At 35.4% G+C, this 19,080-nt stretch overlaps 1 protein-coding gene across 2 annotated transcripts in view; it reads left to right on the forward strand.

Moving 5' to 3' along the window:
* LOC138699761 (uncharacterized oxidoreductase YjmC-like) overlaps window positions 1–18,969 on the forward strand; it is a 32,338-nt gene extending 13,369 nt beyond the window's left edge. The window contains exons 5-9 of one of the 2 annotated variants that reach the window (XM_069825875.1): window positions 2,726–2,824; window positions 8,130–8,325; window positions 11,872–12,029; window positions 13,412–13,522; window positions 16,355–18,969. In XM_069825875.1, coding sequence (XP_069681976.1) covers window positions 2,726–2,824; window positions 8,130–8,325; window positions 11,872–12,029; window positions 13,412–13,522; window positions 16,355–16,402 — 612 coding nt within the window. In that variant the 3' untranslated portion in view covers window positions 16,403–18,969. The remainder of the gene's footprint in view (window positions 1–2,725; window positions 2,825–8,129; window positions 8,326–11,871; window positions 12,030–13,411; window positions 13,523–16,354) is intronic. The other variant, XM_069825876.1, reaches the window with a different exon arrangement.
* Window positions 18,970–19,080: the final 111 nt, after the last annotated feature.

Below are 19,080 nucleotides of genomic sequence, written 5' to 3' on the forward strand. Positions count from 1 at the left end.
CCTTTACCTTTTACCCTTTTTACCTTTACCCTTTTTACCTTTAGGCTACACTATATTTGTTGGGGATTCATCAGTGTGGTTTTAGGCGTAATAGATCGACTATTGATCAATTTTTTTGTATTCGACAGATATTGGAGAAAAAATGGGAGTATAAGGGTACAGTACATCAGTTATTCATAGATTTCAAAAAGGCGTAAGAGAGAAGTTTTATATAATATTCTTATTGAATTTGGTATTCCCAAAAAACTAGTTCGATTAATTAAAATGTGTCTTAGTGAAACTTACAGCAGAGTCCGTATACGCCAGTTTCTATCTGATGCTTTTCCAATTCACTGCGGGCTAAAGCAGGGAGATGCATATCACCTTTACTTTTTAACTTCGCTCTAGAATATGCCATTATGAAAGTTCAGGATAAGTCAGGATAAGCTTCTTGTCTATGCGGATGATGTGAATATGTTAGGAGAAAATCCACAAACGATTAGGGAAAACGCGGAAATTCTAGTTGAAGCAAGTAAAGCGATAGAGTTGGAAGTAAATCCCGAAAAGACTAAGTATATGATTATGTCTCGTGACCAGAATATTGTACGAAATAGAACTATAAAAATTGGAGATTTATCCTTCGAAGAGGTGGAAAAATTCAAATATCTTGGAGCAACAGTAACAAATATAAATGACACTCGGGAGGAAATTAAACGCAGAATAAATATGGGAAATGCGTGTTATTATTCGGTTGAGAAGCTTTTGTCATCTAGTCTTCTGTCAAAAAATCTGAAAGTTAGAATTTATAAAACAGTTATGTTACCGGTTGTTCTGTATGGTTGTGAAACTTGGACTCTCACTTTGAGAGAGGAACAGAGATTAAGGGTGTTTGAGAATAAGGTTCTTAGGAAAATATTTGGGGCTAAGAGGGATGAAGTTACAGGAGAATGGAGAAAGTTACACAACGCAGAGCTGCACGCATTGTATACTTCACCTGACAATTATGATCATAAAATCCAGACGTTTGAGATGGGCAGGACATGTAGCACGTATGGGCGAATCCAGAAATACATATAGAGTGTTAGTTGGGAGGCCGGAGGGAAAAAGACCTTTGGGGAGGCCGAGACGTAGATGGGAAGATAATATTAAAATGGATTTGAGGGAAGTAGGATATGATGGTAGAGACTGGATTAATCTTGCTCAGGATAGGGACCAATGGCGGGCTTATGTGAGGGCGGCAATGAACCTCCGGGTTCCTTAAAAGCCAGTAAGTAAGTAAATAAGGCTACACTATATTCTTATACTTTACATTACTTATAACATTATGACCGTTTCGCTTTCTCCCGCCCTACACTCTATTCTTTTTCCTTTCAATAACCTTTGCCACTTGTTCACCACTTACAAACCATTTTTTTAAATTGTAGGTTGGTTTTTGTTTACTATTGCACACTTTCTTCCTACTGTCTGTTTGCTTCTCACTGTCTGTACATCCCTTTCTACTCGATCCATCTCATTTTTTCACTTGCTGACCTTTATTTAGATTGCTTGTTCTGAAGAAATTTTTCATGACTCTTGCCTTCTCGTAGTCTTATTATGTTTTACATAGGATTTCTTGGGAACAAGTATCTGTATTGGATCAACGAAACATTGTTTTTTTTACCTAATAAAATGTTTAATTATAATGTGAAACCTCTTTTCTGTGTAGGCATACACTAAGAAAAAGTGTTCACTTTAATTATTAAATAAATGTTGCATAATAAATATTTAAATATATATCAATGAGAATGTAAAGGAAAAGTGATGTTCCTATAATACTGACAGCATTTTATAAGTATGCAGCTGTTGCAGAAATCAATATAATTAATTGCATAGTCTAATTTACGAAACATTAAATTTGTTTATACAAATTTTATTTCGCATAAAGTTGCAAATGACAGTAACTTCTAATAACAACTTTAAATTATAGTCAGCATGTTAGTATTTATAAGCTTTAAACAAACCCCTCATCTTATTAGGTGTGGTTCCTCTAAAATATTGATGAACTTAATTTATTGTTGGTGGCACGCGTCTTACGATAAGGCGCTATTCTACAAAGCCGAATGTCGCGGGTTTCATTCTTCATTGATATAATTCTTCCGTCCGTACTAGGACGTTGAGATTCAGTCAGCCTGTAATAGAAATGGGTACCAGGGATATTTTCTTGAGCGTAAAGGCGGCGACAACGTAGCATTGATATCCTTACTGCTACTAATACAGATTGCCTGCCTTAGCCTCCCAATACCCTATGTGAAATAGAGATAATTTACTCTTTCAGTCGACGGTAATACCAGCGAATAGAAATGTTAAAGAATGGACACTGTGCAAATTTACCTGGTCTGTTTCTCTGCACGCATGCGCTCCGTTAGCGTATAATTCCACTTTCGAACGCTAGAGGTCACTGTAATCGAGCAACCGCGAACGGTGGAACAGCAAAACTGAGTCCCTGGAAAGTATTTCTGCTGTTGACTGTTGGTGCGATATCAGCGCCAACTCTAGGGGGAAAGGCAGAACCTCCCGCTGGTGCAGATAGAGCTGGTTTGAAGGTCATTGAAATAAGGCACTATTACATCAAAGGCACCGACGCGCAGTGTGCATACTTATAATTCCCTATACGCTGGTGATACTTCTTGAAGTTCTTGGCATACTAGCGAGAAGAAATTCTGCATTCTTTCCGTCCTTACTCATACCTTAAATAATTTCTTTTCAGTCGGCTCTCGGCAACAATCCCATTTCCTTTGCAGCGCCTGGGAAGGACGGTGATAGTTTCGTCTTGGATATGGCGAATTCTGTTGTGGCATTGGGCAAGGTAATTTCATTACAGAAGTGTAAGTTACGTGAAATGTGTTATATAAGCTACGGTAATTTAGTTAGCAAAGTATTATTACTGGGTAGAGGGCTGCATTAGAAGCTTTAGTTCGAGTACGACGATGATTAGCAGGTAAGACGCTAGGTAGTGCATGGGAATGAAGTGAAGAGAAACACTCAGTGAAGTTGAGTACAGTAAAGTGCGGAAATGAAAATGAAAAATGTATGTTATAAAGACTGTTATAATTAGAACAACCATATGCCTAGATTAACAGGGATTGTCCCGTTTTTGAGAGCACAAAAGTTTGTCCCGATTCTTTTTTTTTTTATATAGAACGTTGACTTTTGTCCCGATTTTTAGTGGCAACACGTAAAGATCTGATAATTTCATTTATTCTAATATTAAACAACTGTTAAATAGTTTTTACTTGGTTATTTAAATATGCTATATTAACTACTTGGTCATTTATCGTCGATGGAATTGGTGATAGCGAGATGGTATTTGGAGATATGAGGCCGAGGATTAGCCATACATTGCCTGACATTCGAGTTATGGTTGGGGAATACTTCCGAAAAAACTCAACCAAGTAATTAGCCCAATCGGGAATCTAACCCACGACCTATATATTAAAATAATTGGAAAATCTGTTCACCTTTTACTTCAACTGAAATATCTCGATATCTAGTGGAGCTACGAAAACGTACTTAGGCTTAAAAGACTCTGATAATGCGTAATCCTCCGAATGCTGTAGCCCCGTGTACATTACCGTAGTTCCATTAAGTCTGGAGATATTTCACTTTAAGTAAAAGGTGAATAGATCATACCAATAATATTCTAATGTAAAAACTAATAAAGCTAGCTGACTTAATAGGTTGTTTATGCATAAAAGGCTTTGGAAATTGACATAACTTACATGATTATAGAAGGTACTGAGTGCTAAAATTATGTGTGTGTTTTTTTTTTTGTGTTTGGTGTGTGACTGTGTAAATACAGAGAATTATTTAAAACAAAGTAACATTTTATGCAAGTTTGTCATTTTACATACAAGTAAAAGAGTTGTGATGATCTGAAAGATAAATAAACAGTGAAAGACGATTCGCGACAGTTCTGTAGTGATAACTAAGATCGGTCTCGGCAGAGAAACGAAAAAAACGACATGTGACTTTGAAGAATTCAGATAGGCTTATCGTATACCAGAATGATGTTTTTTTTTTCTTTTTAACTAACGGCGGGTACTACGTCATTCACCCAGAATATGAAGCGAGTTATGTAGACCATAGGTGCGCCCAAGGTGCACCATAGGAGGCTAGTCTACGCTACACCCGCGATGAGATGAGATGATTATGGAGATTTGTTACGGTGCCAAAAGCGAATCAGAGCTTCCAGAGAAAACCCCTATGTTACCTGAATCACGGGCTTTCCCAACGCAAGTTATAAATCAGGAGTATAGCGGGGATCGAACCTGGTCCACAGAATTATAAGTCCAGAGCATTACCTATTAAACCAGCGTGTTTATGTTTGTGTATTCCAGAATAAACTTCCGCAAGTTATTTTTGACGGTTGATAACGACAGATGCCTCACTTTCGGCTGATGCAATTATAGTCACCCTATTTATAATGCTAAGATTGCATAAAGGAACTTTAAAAAGCATTCGACTATCTTGTTCCTTGATATGGGAAATGGCTTAGAAAGAAAATACAGTTGTCAGTTTAATTGCAGATGTGGGTTTAATTAATTACTATAATATTAGCTTGCACTATATTGCACTTTTATTGCTTATAGACTATAATCAATTGATGCAGTTACATACATCCATCGACAGCAAAAAAGAAAAGAAAGAGAAAAACGATATTCATATATATAGTTTACTTATTGGAACTATTATTCAAATAATGTAGGGCTATGTAAGTCGAATCATTATATATAGGGCCATACGTGTCCAGTCCTAATTTATGAGTAATTTCAATCCGATTATAATCCATTTTAATTATAATCTAATCTCACTCTAAAATAATTTCATCATCATCATCTTCATCACGGCATAAGCGTTGTGGCTCGTTCCGTCTTCAAGAAAACTGATCCGACCATCTCATCCGTGGCCTGCCGACATTTCTTCTACCTACAGGTTATACTTATATATTATTTGTGGTATACGATCTTCATCCATTTTTTGTATATGATCCTGTCATCTTTGTCTGTATTCAATGATTATTTCATTTAGACTCTGAATTTCCAATTCTTTTCTGATATCTTCATTCCTCTTTTTATCTATGAGTCTATAACCTGCCACCTGTCTCAAAAATTTCATCTCAGCAGTCTTTATTCTCTTCTGTTGTGAGATAGTCAAGACCCAACTTTCACACCTATAAAGCAAGGTTGGGATCGCCATTACTTTGTAAAGTTTTAACAGCGTTGCTCTATTACAGTTTTTGAAAGTTCTTTTTATTGTATCACATAGTATTTGAAATTTAATTTATTTTGCACATCTCTATTGCGGGTATATGACACAATGTAACCAATGTAAATAGTTTTAATCTCTTTTAATTAAACACAATTTTGTCTGTTATTAAATGACGCTCTATAAAATAGTACAGAGCCAGAAACAAAAGTTGGGCCACTTAAAGTTTCCAAGTTCCAGTTCTAACATACTGCGCATGCTTGTTTCTGGATCTCTACATAAGATATTTAGAGTCGATGGAATCGGTGATAGCAAGATGGTACAGAGTTCGCTAGGGAAACGGACGATTTTAAAGTACTCGGCACGCGAGTAGGCTTATAATAGCAGATATAAGATGCTACTATCTGTCGTTATATTGCCGAAACAGCACTACACGATTAGTCACCACGGACTAGTGAAACGGTACACGGCGTAATATTTGCAATCAAGGAGATAGAAATTAGAGTTACGAGGCTGCTAGGAGGGAATTTCGTAGAAATTTCAATTTCGGACGCCATGATCGTATGCCTCGTGCTCATGCCATCGCAGTACCGGTATGGATTACAAACTCTGAGGCCTAGGATCAGCTACGAAAAGAAAGCCACAGAGTGGAAGAAGAACTGTTCTTGAATTGATTGCAAATGTGCACTGTGCACCGTTCCACTGCTCCATTGCAACTAATCGTTTAGTGTTGTGTAACTGGTACAGCTTCAGCAACAAAATGGCAAATAACAGCACCTTATGTCTGGCAATAAAATGAAAAATCTCAGTGCCAGTGCGTCTAATTTAAATTAGTATATTAACATTTTCATCCTGCTTTTAAGTGCATACGTGCAAGCATATTTTGCCGTTTTTATTGCATATGAATCAGCCATCTATTCATAACTCAATAATAGGCTAATAATATAATAGTAATAATAATATTATTTAGTGATCATAATGGTAATAGGACAAACACGTTTCAGGAATGAACAAGTAGAAAGTCTACAAATTATGAAGAGAAAAGAAGATGTGTTTTGTCAAAATCTGGTTAATTTTGGTTGCGTTTGTACATAAGTTTTTGAATCGATTATCTGATAACTACCTCTAGATATGGAGGATAGCTGCGAATATATTAAATAAGCAGTTTGGACAGCCGATAAGGTGTGGTCCTCCAGCTTGGGGGTTGGGCGAAGGACTAACAACCCATCACCGTAAAAAAAATAGCTTGTTACGAATGCCTACAATAAGCCTTAATTTGGGGCTATGAAGGATGAATTTACAGGAGAATGGAGAAAGTTACACAACGCAGAACTTCACGCATTGTATTCTTCACCTGACATAATTAGGAACATTACATCCAGACGTTTGAGATGGGCAGGGCATGTAGCACGTATGGGCGAATCCAGAAATGCATATAGAGTGTTAGTTGGGAGGCCGGAGGGAAAAAGACCTTTGGGGAGGCCGAGATGTAGATGGGAGGATACTATTAAAGTGGATTTGAGGGAGATGGGATATGATGATGGAGACCGGATTGGTCTTGCACGGGATAGGGACCGATGGCGGGCTTATGTAAGGGCGGCAATGAACCTTCGGGTTCCTTAAAAGCCATTTGTAAGTAAGTAAGTAAGTATTAATATTTTCTCAACAAACGCACCTCTCAGTAATGTTCAGAACCAAGGGGGCAAATAGAAAAAAAAATTCTCCTGATAAGGACGTCACAGGCAAAAATCATGCCCATATGTTGGCGATATTGTGTATTTGACTGCATTAGGTTATCATCGTAACGGAACGGTTGAAAGCTCTAGCACCTTATTCTCCAGTTTAGCGAAAAAGAAAAATAGAAATATGCCTAAAACACATTGATTACCCTTCTAAACTCTCTTTTCTGCATTTAAAGTCTGAAAGTTTGAACACTTGTACAAATACTCGTACACATTATTGAAGTATTATCACAAAAATCGTAAAGATTATATACCATTTTCTTATATTTACAATACTAGACGCAACGTTAACTTATCCTTAAGAGAGCAAACATTTTTCACAATGATTGGTTTTTTATTTCGAATAAATTTTATTCAGCTTCCTCCAAGTGAAGGCTGCCTAGAAGACAAAGCTTACTATAAAATTGTTGTTATAATTAAAAAAAAAACAATGGAGAAGAAAAACAGTAGGCTATTATTCTACGTCAAAGATTATAGGTATAACTCCATAATCAGAACGCACTCTGAAATTTTAAAGTTTTTAATTTCAATAAAAGATTAAAGATATGCTTAACAATGATACTTAAAATTGATTCAATGTGTAAAGTTTGTTTCGTGGTCTTATTTCTGTGTAATATAATATAATATAATATAATATAATATAATATAATATAATATAATATAATATAATATAATATAATATAATATAATATGATATAATATAACGTAACATATAACATATAACACATAACATAACATAACATAACATAACATAACATAACATAACATAACATAACATAACATAACATAACATAACATAACATAACATAACGTAACGTAACATAACATAACATAACATAACATAACATAACATAACATAACATAACATAACATAACATAACATAACATAACATAGCATAACATAACATAACATAACATAACATAACATAACATAACATAACATAATATAATTAATGCAATGCAATACAATACATACAATTTCATTCTACTTGAATCAGTACGATGTAATCTAATTAATGTATTCCAATCTCTAATATAATCTTATCTCTAATCTTTTTCTTTCAATTCTTCTTACAGTTTCTCACTTTTATTAACATGTTAGTATAGAAATTTCTTAATGTTTTAGTGATTGACAATATTTCTGACATATTCCACATATCACAGATTGAGGTGCAGCGCAGAAAGGGGGAGCCAATTGTACACGGTTGGGCGCAGGACGCCGAGGGGCTCAGCACCACGGATGCTGTCGTCGCATTAAAAACACTCTGTCTCATGCCACTCGGTGGTCCAGAGATCACTTCAGGCTACAAAGGCTATGGACTATCCCTCATGGTGGAAACGCTCTGTGGCGTGCTCTCAGGTACAATATAGGCTTATAGGGTGTACCTCGACATTTGAATAACGTGAATGCGTGAGGATGAAGGAAAGTAGGCCTGCCTTCTAATATTTCTTCTCGTGCCAACTAGTTTTAGTCGGTTTCTATAATTATTAAGTAGGCCTACTACGTAATCAGTTAATCACTAACCACATCGGTTGTGGTGTTATCAATCTCCGACAGCATATTGTTAGCAAACTCGTCTCTCGTAGGGATGTCATTCCGCTTCAACTTCTAACAAACTGAACTGTATACACACGCAGATATAACCTTTTATAAACAACACGAAGAGTCGACCTAGGTATACCAAGTTTCTTACTGTCACGCCGATCAGAGTTGGCGGGGCTTCGCTGAAACGTTTCTAGAATTGTTTCGACTTCATGTAGAAACACTTTCTTACCACCTGACCTTCTTTACAAGTGAGACAGTTTCAAACAGTGTTTTATGACATGCTTCCTCTCGGGTGTGGTTCCCGTTGGTACTTTCTCTGGACTGTTACAGGAAACTTAAATTCCGCAAGCCAATAACGACATTCCACTTTTGCTAGGTGTGAACGCTATTTTAACTAAACTAATAAAAGTATTAACACGGAAATACCGGTAACAATAAATGGAATAATAGAGTCGCTACCATGACATTTAAAAACAATTGAACATATAGTGGAGAACATACAAAATGTTTATACAGCCAGTGCTGACATACTGCGGAGAAATAGAATAGAAAACGAAATAGAATATGTTCAAAACCAAGCTCTCAGGCTCATTACTGGTGGGATTAAAACAACTCTAATAGATTCTATGAAATTCCTCACTAATATTAACAGCATCAAAATGACAATAGAAGAAAAAGCACTGATTCTATATGAAAAGCTTATAAGATTACCACGAAACAATTGGCATTCATACAGTCCTCTCTGTAGATTAAAAACTCAAAAAAGTTTCATATCCATGGTTCAAGAATTAAAACAGAAAATCAATATCCCGAATTTAAAAGAAAACTTACAAATTAAACCAAACCCTTTAACTCTATTAAATATAGAATATAATCTAAATTTAACAGAAGAAATACTGAAATCAGAAGTAAACACTGAAATACTGAAACAATTGTCTTTAGAGACAATTAATATTAGGTACCCTCCACAAAACTGGCTTCATTTATACACAGACGGATCCTTGATCTCCAGAGAACAAGGTGTCGGTGCAGGTGTTACGTGCTGTCTCTTCTCACTTTATAGAGCTCTTGGATATGGACCAACAAGTTCTGATGGTGAAATTATTGCAATAAGTGAATGTCTCGGGAATCTTCTATGCCACATCAATAAATTTAGGAATGCAGTTATATTGTCAGACTCCAAAGCAGCTATTCTATCAATAGTCTCTAAACACACACCTTCATCTCAAACATCAGAAATAACTAAAATGCTATCTCAATTAATATCACTCAATAAAAGAATTGTATTCCAATGGATACCATCCCATTGTGGAATCCTGGGAAACGAGAATGCGGATGCTTTAGCAAAGAAGGGCAGCACTGCTACCTAGAGGCCTGTTACTAAATCTATGTATTACTCTGTGAAAAGATTTATTAAATCTACATACTTAGACTTCAACAAACAAAATTTGATAACATAATCCCAAAGGAAAAAAGGAACTCTCTGCGTCATAAACCACAGTTAATTACCCGATTTACCACGAAAATCGTCAGTAGCTGCATTTAGATTGGCAACAGGCCATGACTGTTTGGCCAAACACCTGCATAGAATTGGGATATATCAGTCTCCTAACTGTCCATTGTGCAACTCAAAGCAAGAAATGGATTCGGAACACCTCAAAATCTGTGCTTCAGTGGCTGGCCATGATAATATCTTTGAAAAATATTGGAGTGCAAGAGGTCAAATGACTTTATTGTCAAACGCCTGGCATTAGAAAACAACAACAACAACAACATATAGTGGAGATAACGAGGATTGGAATTACGGTGTTGCCACAATAAAGACTAGGTGAGTTCCTCTGTCCTCTGCAGCAAACTGCATTTAGATAAACTATAATAGATGGGAGATCATCGTACTGATCACACATTACCTCCGTCCTAATTGGATGATCATTCACCTCTGGTGAGGCCTGTGAAAGTAAGGATAGCAGCCTGCTAGTCGGTTTTGACCTTTCATAGGCTGTTCACACCATGGGCTGAATTGGAATTGATACTGTCACTCTGTCATTGGTTGAAAGGAAATCCTTCTAATGCCACATTCTTAGCAATGGAAACATTTTGCTTTTCATTCGTACTATTACTACCACACACAAAAACGGCCAATGTTTCCCAATGATCAGGAGCCTATTCCACAAAGGTATGATGTATATAATACATTACAAATTACTAATGAAAGATGTTGTAAAGTATGAAATTGTATCTTTCTGTTCCACGAAAGAATTAAAGTGTGTTGTACATTATCAATGAATCGCTACTAGTGACGTCATATCAATAAACATACCATGTCATAACATGAAGCAGCCGCTTATCGTTGTATTTCATTAATCGAATTAGGTTATGTTTGTCTCTTTAATCGTAATGTGTTTTAAGGTAGGTTATACAGCAAAGATTCGTAGATTCTATAAATTTCGTAACCCTGCAATGTTATTTATTTTAGTTTACTTCTTTAATAATTAAAAATTTACTTCCTTATTACTATCATCATGTTCTTTCTCGATCTCCGCATAATGCTCCTTGACAGTTTCCCATTTTAGCCAACAGATGCCACTAATAACGATCTTCACCTCAAACTTAATTATTGTTACGAAATTACAAACACTACAAAATTATTGAAATTGTGTCAAAGGAGATGAAATTGTTTCTTTTGAAGGAAATATAAACAAGAAAAGATATTTTATAGCACATATTTATCAAAATATATGTTAATATAAATAAATAAATAAATAAATTTTAATCGCATTAGTAGGCCTACATGTATGTATTAGTCTCCTTTCATTGGTAGAAATGTTAAATGTTATGTTTTATTTAGCGACGCTCGCAACTGCAGAGGTTATATCAGCGTCGCCGGATGTGCCGGAATTTTGTCCCGCAGGAGTTCTTTTACATGCCAGTAAATCTACTGACATGAGCTTGTCGCACACTTAAATGCCATCGACCTGCTCCTGGATCGAATCCGCAACCTTGGGCATAGAAGGCCAGCGCTATACCAACTCTCCAACCAGTCGACTTCATTGGTAGAGAATACCTACTTGACAAACTATTAAATTACAAATACTAGTTCACGGACATTATCGCTGCAACATTTCTGAGCACTTCTTATGACTTCACACAAAAGTCTTTGCTTCCGCACTAGTGCAATTTGCAATGCATAAAAATCATTGATAGAACAACACAAAACTCAATGTCATCGGACAACGCACTGTTGAAACTTTACCACGATTTGGTAAAAGAATCATTATAATTTATTTTGCAATCTTCCTTGCTGAATATCCGCCCAAGAACCAAGATCATAAATGCTATAGCTACATTTCTTTTCTCCAGGTTCCTCAATCGGACCGGATATTCGCCTCTGGCATGAGAGTGCCGAAGAGGGGCCAAATTTGGGCCAATGTTTCATAGCCATTGACCCACAGTGTTTTGCTCCAGGGTTCGAGGATCGCATGAGCAGCATTATGGACTACCTGAGAGGAATGGAACCGGTGAGAACATTACGATTTTATATAACTCTGTTAAACAACGGCTAATACGCGATCTTGGCATTGGATGCGAATCACGGTCGTGAGTTCCAATCCTGTGAATGACATAGATTTTATTGTCCTTTGTTTTCTCAGGTGTACATCGGCTTCTTATTGACACTGCACTATTGGAATCCTATTGTGCGTTTGTCTAGTTTTATTTTTATGGTAGCATATCAGAATACGTAGGTATTGTTGTTTATTTAGGTAACGTATATTAATTGAAAATGTGTGTTCACTGCACTATAATCTGGCTGTAGTACTAATTGTAAGCCTAAAGGCTGGTCCACAATAAACCGGGAACGTAAACGACAACGAGAACTAGAACGGAAATATTTTAAAATAATTAACGAGAAGCTTGCCGGAGCCAGGGAACGGGAACGTGAAAGTTAATTGTGAATACTCAATTTAAATACATTTTAACAATATTTCCGTTCTCGTTGTTGTTTCCGTTTTCGGTTTATTGTAGAGCAGCCTTAACTAACTGGGTGTACTAAGTGGACCTAATAAATCCTAATTAACTACACGTACCTCAACTTTATCATATAATATAACTAAGTTTGTATGGTCAAAAATATAATTTACAGTATCACAATAACCTAAATATAAAATTGGAGTGTTCATCATTGATATAAAATAGACGTACTACACCATTAATCAAATAGGCCTACTAACCGTTTTATTATATTCATATCCATTGTATTTTGTATTAAATCATGTTTCTTGATATGTGTGCTCGGTTATCTTTGGTACAAATACTAAAGTCCTGTTTTTGTAACGATTTTGTTATATAATATTTTAATAATTTTTTTAGGATATACTGTAGGCCTAATAAATTTGGCGCCTTTACTAACCAGTAAAATGTAGGCCTATATACGAGTATAATAATTTGTGCATCTACTAATATCACGCATGTCCAGTCGAAGTACAATAAACTAAATATGGTAGGCTATCTTATATTTCATGACCGAAAAGAAAAGTGTAACTCACATGTATTGTGTTTCTTGTCTTCTGTGAACGTAAAACATAATTTGGAGCTAAGAGATTCACTTACAAAGAGATTACAAACACAGCTAACACAGATCTCATATAGTTCGAACTTTTTTTACTGGGAACAATGCTCGCAATGGCTACTTTCTTAAAAGTGTCTAGATCTCTCAGAATGACCCTAGGTATAAATCATAAAATGGCTGAATGGACTGAGGGAATTTTGGGATCACACTCTGCAATTGTTGGGAGTGGATAAAAGTGACTGACTTCGTGTAATAACATTGACCATGATTGATATGAAGGAAGGTAACAAATTCCCTTTCAACACTGAATACAGTTGTGTGCATCACTTATAGGCTGACCCTTCAAAGCCGGTGCTGGTTCCTGGCGACCCGGAACGCAATCACATGCAGATGGTAGACGAGCAAGGAGGCATCCGTTACCATGAGAACCAACTCGAAGCTTCTGTAAGTATAGGGTTGCCAAATGCCGCGGATTTCGCGGACAGACCCTGATTTTATAGTGTAAGAAAAAAGTCCGGGCCAAAAAGACGAAAGTACACGATTTTGAATGCAGTCAGGCAGAAATTCCAGAAATTGCAATAATTTGTGGGATAGTGTCGGAAATTACACTCAAGTGGGTGCAAGATAATACATCTGGCGAACTGGATGAACGTCTTCTCTTTGACCAGGTGATCAGACTGAAATCTTTCCTATAGGACAACCAAGAGGAGAGTTCTAAAGATATGCTGTCGCACAAAATTTGGGTAAATTTTTATCACAGCTGTGTTTCTATAGAGCAGTATTCAGAATTACTGAAAATTGTACTCCCTCCGCTCCAAAATATGATATAGTAGTAAAAAAAACAAGTTTGATTATGTGCGCACGAAATGTTTCGCGTTGTGGTATTCAGTTCAATAGTGAAGGGACTATCAGATAGTGCAGTTGTGAATGTTTCTAATCTTCTGTAGTGCATCAAACTATAATATTTAAGTAGTTCATGATGAACAGAAATCAAATGGGCGCTGTGTGTTCCTGTTGCAGAAAACTTAATACCAACCCAGTCAATTTTGAATAGAATATCTAAGGCTCACCATTCATACAAAAAAAGGTTATAATTTATTGCATTTTTTATGTTAATTTGCCTCTCTCAAAACAATGTTTGTTTCTTCTTTTATTAATTGGCATCACACAGAATGAAATGTACCTAATATTTATGTTTTCTTATGCTAATTTATCAAACAAATAAGTATCTAGAAGATGTATTAAAGTTATATTATATTTCTGAGAACTTTAACAAATCTATACCATATTTTGGAACAGAATTAATTACATCTTTCTATACCATAATTTGGAACAGAGGGAGTAGAATTTTATTTCTCTGTACCTGGGCAAATGCTGACTTTGCAAGACTGCTTTGTTTGATGAATTCTCAGTGAACAGAAGAAAAGAACAGATGATCACTTTAAGTCAGTAAACGAAACTCTACAGATCCTTTCTTCTGTTCACAGTCCTGAGAAGTATGAGTGATACTTTGGTGATGAAACATAAACTTGAATGGTTTGCGGCTAAAATAAACGGTAATAATGTAGTGTCCATACAAAATAAAAAGGTGATAAATAAAGTAAAGTGTAGGCCTATTACTGAAGTGTCCATATTAAGTAAATAAGTGACATTGATGTAGTGCCTGTAGTAAGTGACATTTTGTATCCATATCAAATAAAAATTTTTAGAAATTCAAACGTTTCCAGTTTTCGATTGAATTGATGTGTCGATATGTATTGGTTTTATGTTTCTTCATCATGGCAAACTTAGCCTATGTAAATATCTTGCAAACATTTGACTTAAATGTACGGATGAATATCGAACTGAGATTTAGGAGGGCTATAAACTACGTGGTAGCCTACAACACTTTTTTTTTGGTATGATGAATTTCAGTGCATCATTGGAAATGTTTAAATTATTGCTATTCACTAGTTAAATTAATATTTTCGTCGAATGCAGTAATCTATTTAAATTTATTTATTTATTTATTATCTGTCTGTCTGTTTATTTATTATTTTATTATTTTACTCCATTCTACATTACTCTTACGGTTTTTTTTAAATGCATGTAACTGAAGAAAGTGACAGTGCATATATATATATATATAGTATTAACACATTCAGAAGATATGTGTAGCTTGAACTTGTTTGTAATGGTAGTAAGGTAGATATTCACAGTTATAAGTATAAACTGCAGGACAATGAAACAAGACAAAAAGTACTAATAAATGCAGATCCGGAAACCAGCCATTTCCAAAATCTATGGGGTTACAACTTTCAATATGCACTGAAGAAAGACAGCGTTTAACATATGCTCAATAGTCTATGACCACCGTTCATGATAAGGCAGGCATCAGCACGTTTCTTCGTCGACAATCCTACACGTTCGAATATCTCCGGCGTGTCTCTAATACATTTACAACCATTGACAATGCATTCTCAGAAGTCGTTAACATTAACCAAATATCCCCAAACAAAAAAATCTGAGGATTGAAGTCGGGGGACCTGGGAGGCCATGTTGTTGGTAAGTGGGCTTTTACACATGTTGTGGAAGCTTGAGCGTAAGAACTCTCGAACGTACAAATGAAAGTGAGCCAGTGCTCCATCATGCATGTACCATAGCAAATTGCCTTTCCCAAAGAGTTACAGCATCCAAATGGTCGTGTAGCTCATGTTGAAAAAATAGAGACACGCACGGCCAGGTAAGAAGAGGTTGCAAATGTACGAGGTGTTTTCGGTTGGTGGTCACAGTGTTGACATCATATCTCGGAAACCTTTGATTTCTAGACCTTTGTGCGTCAGGACTTTTTGCCTTGTTTCATTGTCCTCTATTCACCCTTGCACTTTGTAGGCCACCTATAATTATGAAATACCTGTATAAGAAGCTCACAACGTTTTCAAGGTTGAATATACCTTCATCTTCAGGCGAACAACAAGGTAAATAAGGATATTTCATTCGTTACAAATGGCTTGATCTACGTAGCTTACAGGTGAGCTGTACTTGTATTTGTATAGAATCTTCATTACTTGTTCCAGCATCGGTCACTGAATTTGGTCATTTACAACGACTCTAAAAACTGGGATCTAGAAACGAAGGTAGATCCAACTTCTCAAACGTTGTGAACTTTCTTATACTTCCCTATCTATGAAGAAAATTCAGACTACGTCCCTTCCAAGTACGCTAATTCACCATTACTTCTCACTGATATAGAATGATAAGTAAACAAACCAAAAATACTTACTCTTCTTGTTTCAGGTCAAACTTGCTGCAGAACTGGGTATCCGACCGATGAAACTTCTATGAATTGGTTGTTGTATTGATGAGATGAAGATACCACTGTAAATAATTTCTTCAGACACCGATATACTGTCTATTACTCTACAGACTACTGACCAAAGATAAATTAATTTAACAGTAAAGATGTCGAACTCTTATTATATAGAAATGTATTAGCCTACTAGTGATGTGATTTTTTGGTATTAACGATATACGCGAAATGTGTTTAAAACTTAATATTCTGCTTGGAAAATGTAAATTCCTTAATGAAAGTCCAAAATTAAGTGAAATATAACCGTGAATTTTCGAAAATTGATAGGAATCCACGAAATTACTTCATAATCACGATATTTTCAACAAACAAGAGACTTTATGGGGACTTCGCACGAAAAATAACTGTTTCTTCCAAATAAAACGTGAAAATTTTCGTTATGAAATATACATGAACATTTCTACATAATTGATCGTTCAGCATTACATGCGTGTGACATTTGGCGATGTACGCAAAGTTTCAGTGACTACTTCCAGAGAGCAGCGCAAGCAGACAACGGATATTTATCTCGCAACAACTGCTTTCGTGTGATCAGAAGGCAATGTCGTTACCTCTTTACAGTCGGATGAAATTCAATTATGAATTTAATTGATAATGCAAACAATTTTCTCTAAGCTCCAAAGGGGTTGTTTCAATAATAATTAAAAAAACTATATATTTTATTATTTTTAAGTTTCTTTAAGATGCGAAATATGCTCGAAATTGCTAAAATTTTTACGAAATATTCACCGAAATTAAACCACTTTAAGCACCGAAATAAGGGTTAAATATTCACCATAAAATCACATCCCTATGTATTACTCTTCCGAGCTATATAGAGAATGCCAGTCAGGTATCGCCCGGCCGCACGCACACACGCAAGCTGCAATAGCTGTCGACCGACAATTTCATGCATTCTTGGTCCGATATTCCCACTAAGTTATAGTACGCGTGACGTAGCTTTGTCAGTAATTGTGCCTAGTTTACAGTGAGTTAACAACAATAGCTCTTCACGTGCAGGTATATGAATTACAACTCTTGTGTCTTTAGTATTATTGAGTGTGAATGGAATTTAGTTTAGGGACCGATGGCGGGCTTATGTGAGGGCGACAATGAACCTCCGTCCCTGTACTGGCAATGTTAATTTCATAAACTTTAGGAACATGTATCTCAAAAATTACTCACATTAGAGTAAGAATTTTGTGCATACTGCTTCAATAAGTTATATACAAGTAAAACCACCAATAAAATCTTACCAATAGGTGCCACTTAACTATAAAAAATTATAAGCTAATAAATTGATATAAAAATTAAAAGTAAATCTAAAAAAAATCTTACACATAAATAAATTGTTGTAAACCTAATTTCTGTGGTGTTTTGTGTTGACGAAGATTCATATACATTATGTAAAAAATTTCAACCTTGTGAGTGAAATGGATTTAGAGCTATATGTTCCTGAATTTTATGAAATTAACATTGCCAGTATAGGGACGTATTCCTCCTCTTTAAAGCCATAAGTAAGTAAGTAAGTAAGTAAGTAAGTAAGTAAGTAATTAAGTAAGTAAGTCAGTCAGTCAGTCAGTCCTAGATCCCACAAAAGTGAAGATGTAACGAATTTGCTGGAAAGGGATTTTGGTGTGCATTAAGAAAATAAATGATTTGCTTGTTTTTATAAGAAATTGTTCACAATCGTTCAGCTGCAGAAGACAATACTTCCCTTCAAGTTATTTGTGAAGGATGTGAAGAGGAGGGGTGAGATTTAAGAGTGTAATTCAGATTAAGTGTGTAACGGTTGTATAGTTGGTTGAAGATAATTTCAGTAGGCCTATAACACGAACCATTCTTTACTTGGATGCTTGTAATTTTTCATTACTTACTTTCATAATATGTCTTTGTTCTGTATTTGAAACTTGTGTTTTTAGAATGTTCCTATGGTATTATCACACAATTTTATTTTATGTTTTAGTTTTTGTTAGAAATCCAACGTGTGGTTATATGGTATCCAAAATAGCCTTAGGTGAGGAGAACTGGAGAATATTGTCTGCTACAGTATTATCATAGCTTACTCCCTTTTCTAAATTTATGTTCTTTCCATAGTATTCGGAAAGAAATAAATACAGATAAAATAAATTGTGGTTATCACGGCGTAATATTGGTGGGGTTAAATAAGCCAGAATGTATTAATTTTTGTTTTTGTGTTCTCAGTAGAGTCACAAAAAGTAATGTGACTTACACATTGTAGTCTTAAGCCGGAATATTCATGGAACTAAAAAAGGTCAAGATGTCTTAATTTCTCTTCTCTTTGTAACTTTTTCAATAAGGTTATATAAAGTAATATGACCAAATTCTTTTATGATGCTCCAGAACTAGTCTTATCCAAAATAAAAAGTTGAATAACTAGGCTTCTGTTGATAATATTTGAATCCACTAGATTCAAAACCCCCTAAAGACCATTTTGTTCATAATTGAGTTATACCCATATATTGCTTGCTAAGAATGAATTGCAAGGATTTATATAGTTTTAATTCAAAAAGTCACTAAATTTAAAGCAAAAGGTTTGTTAAAAGTCACTGTTAGGTTGAAAATTCCCTCTATTTTTCACCAGTTACTGTCAAAATCCTTTAATTTGTGAAAGTGGATATAGGGGATTTTGAATCTATAGGATTCATTTATA

This window comes from Periplaneta americana, chromosome 5 (genome assembly GCF_040183065.1).
Source record: "Periplaneta americana isolate PAMFEO1 chromosome 5, P.americana_PAMFEO1_priV1, whole genome shotgun sequence".
NCBI classification, from domain to species: Eukaryota; Metazoa; Arthropoda; class Insecta; order Blattodea; family Blattidae; genus Periplaneta; species Periplaneta americana.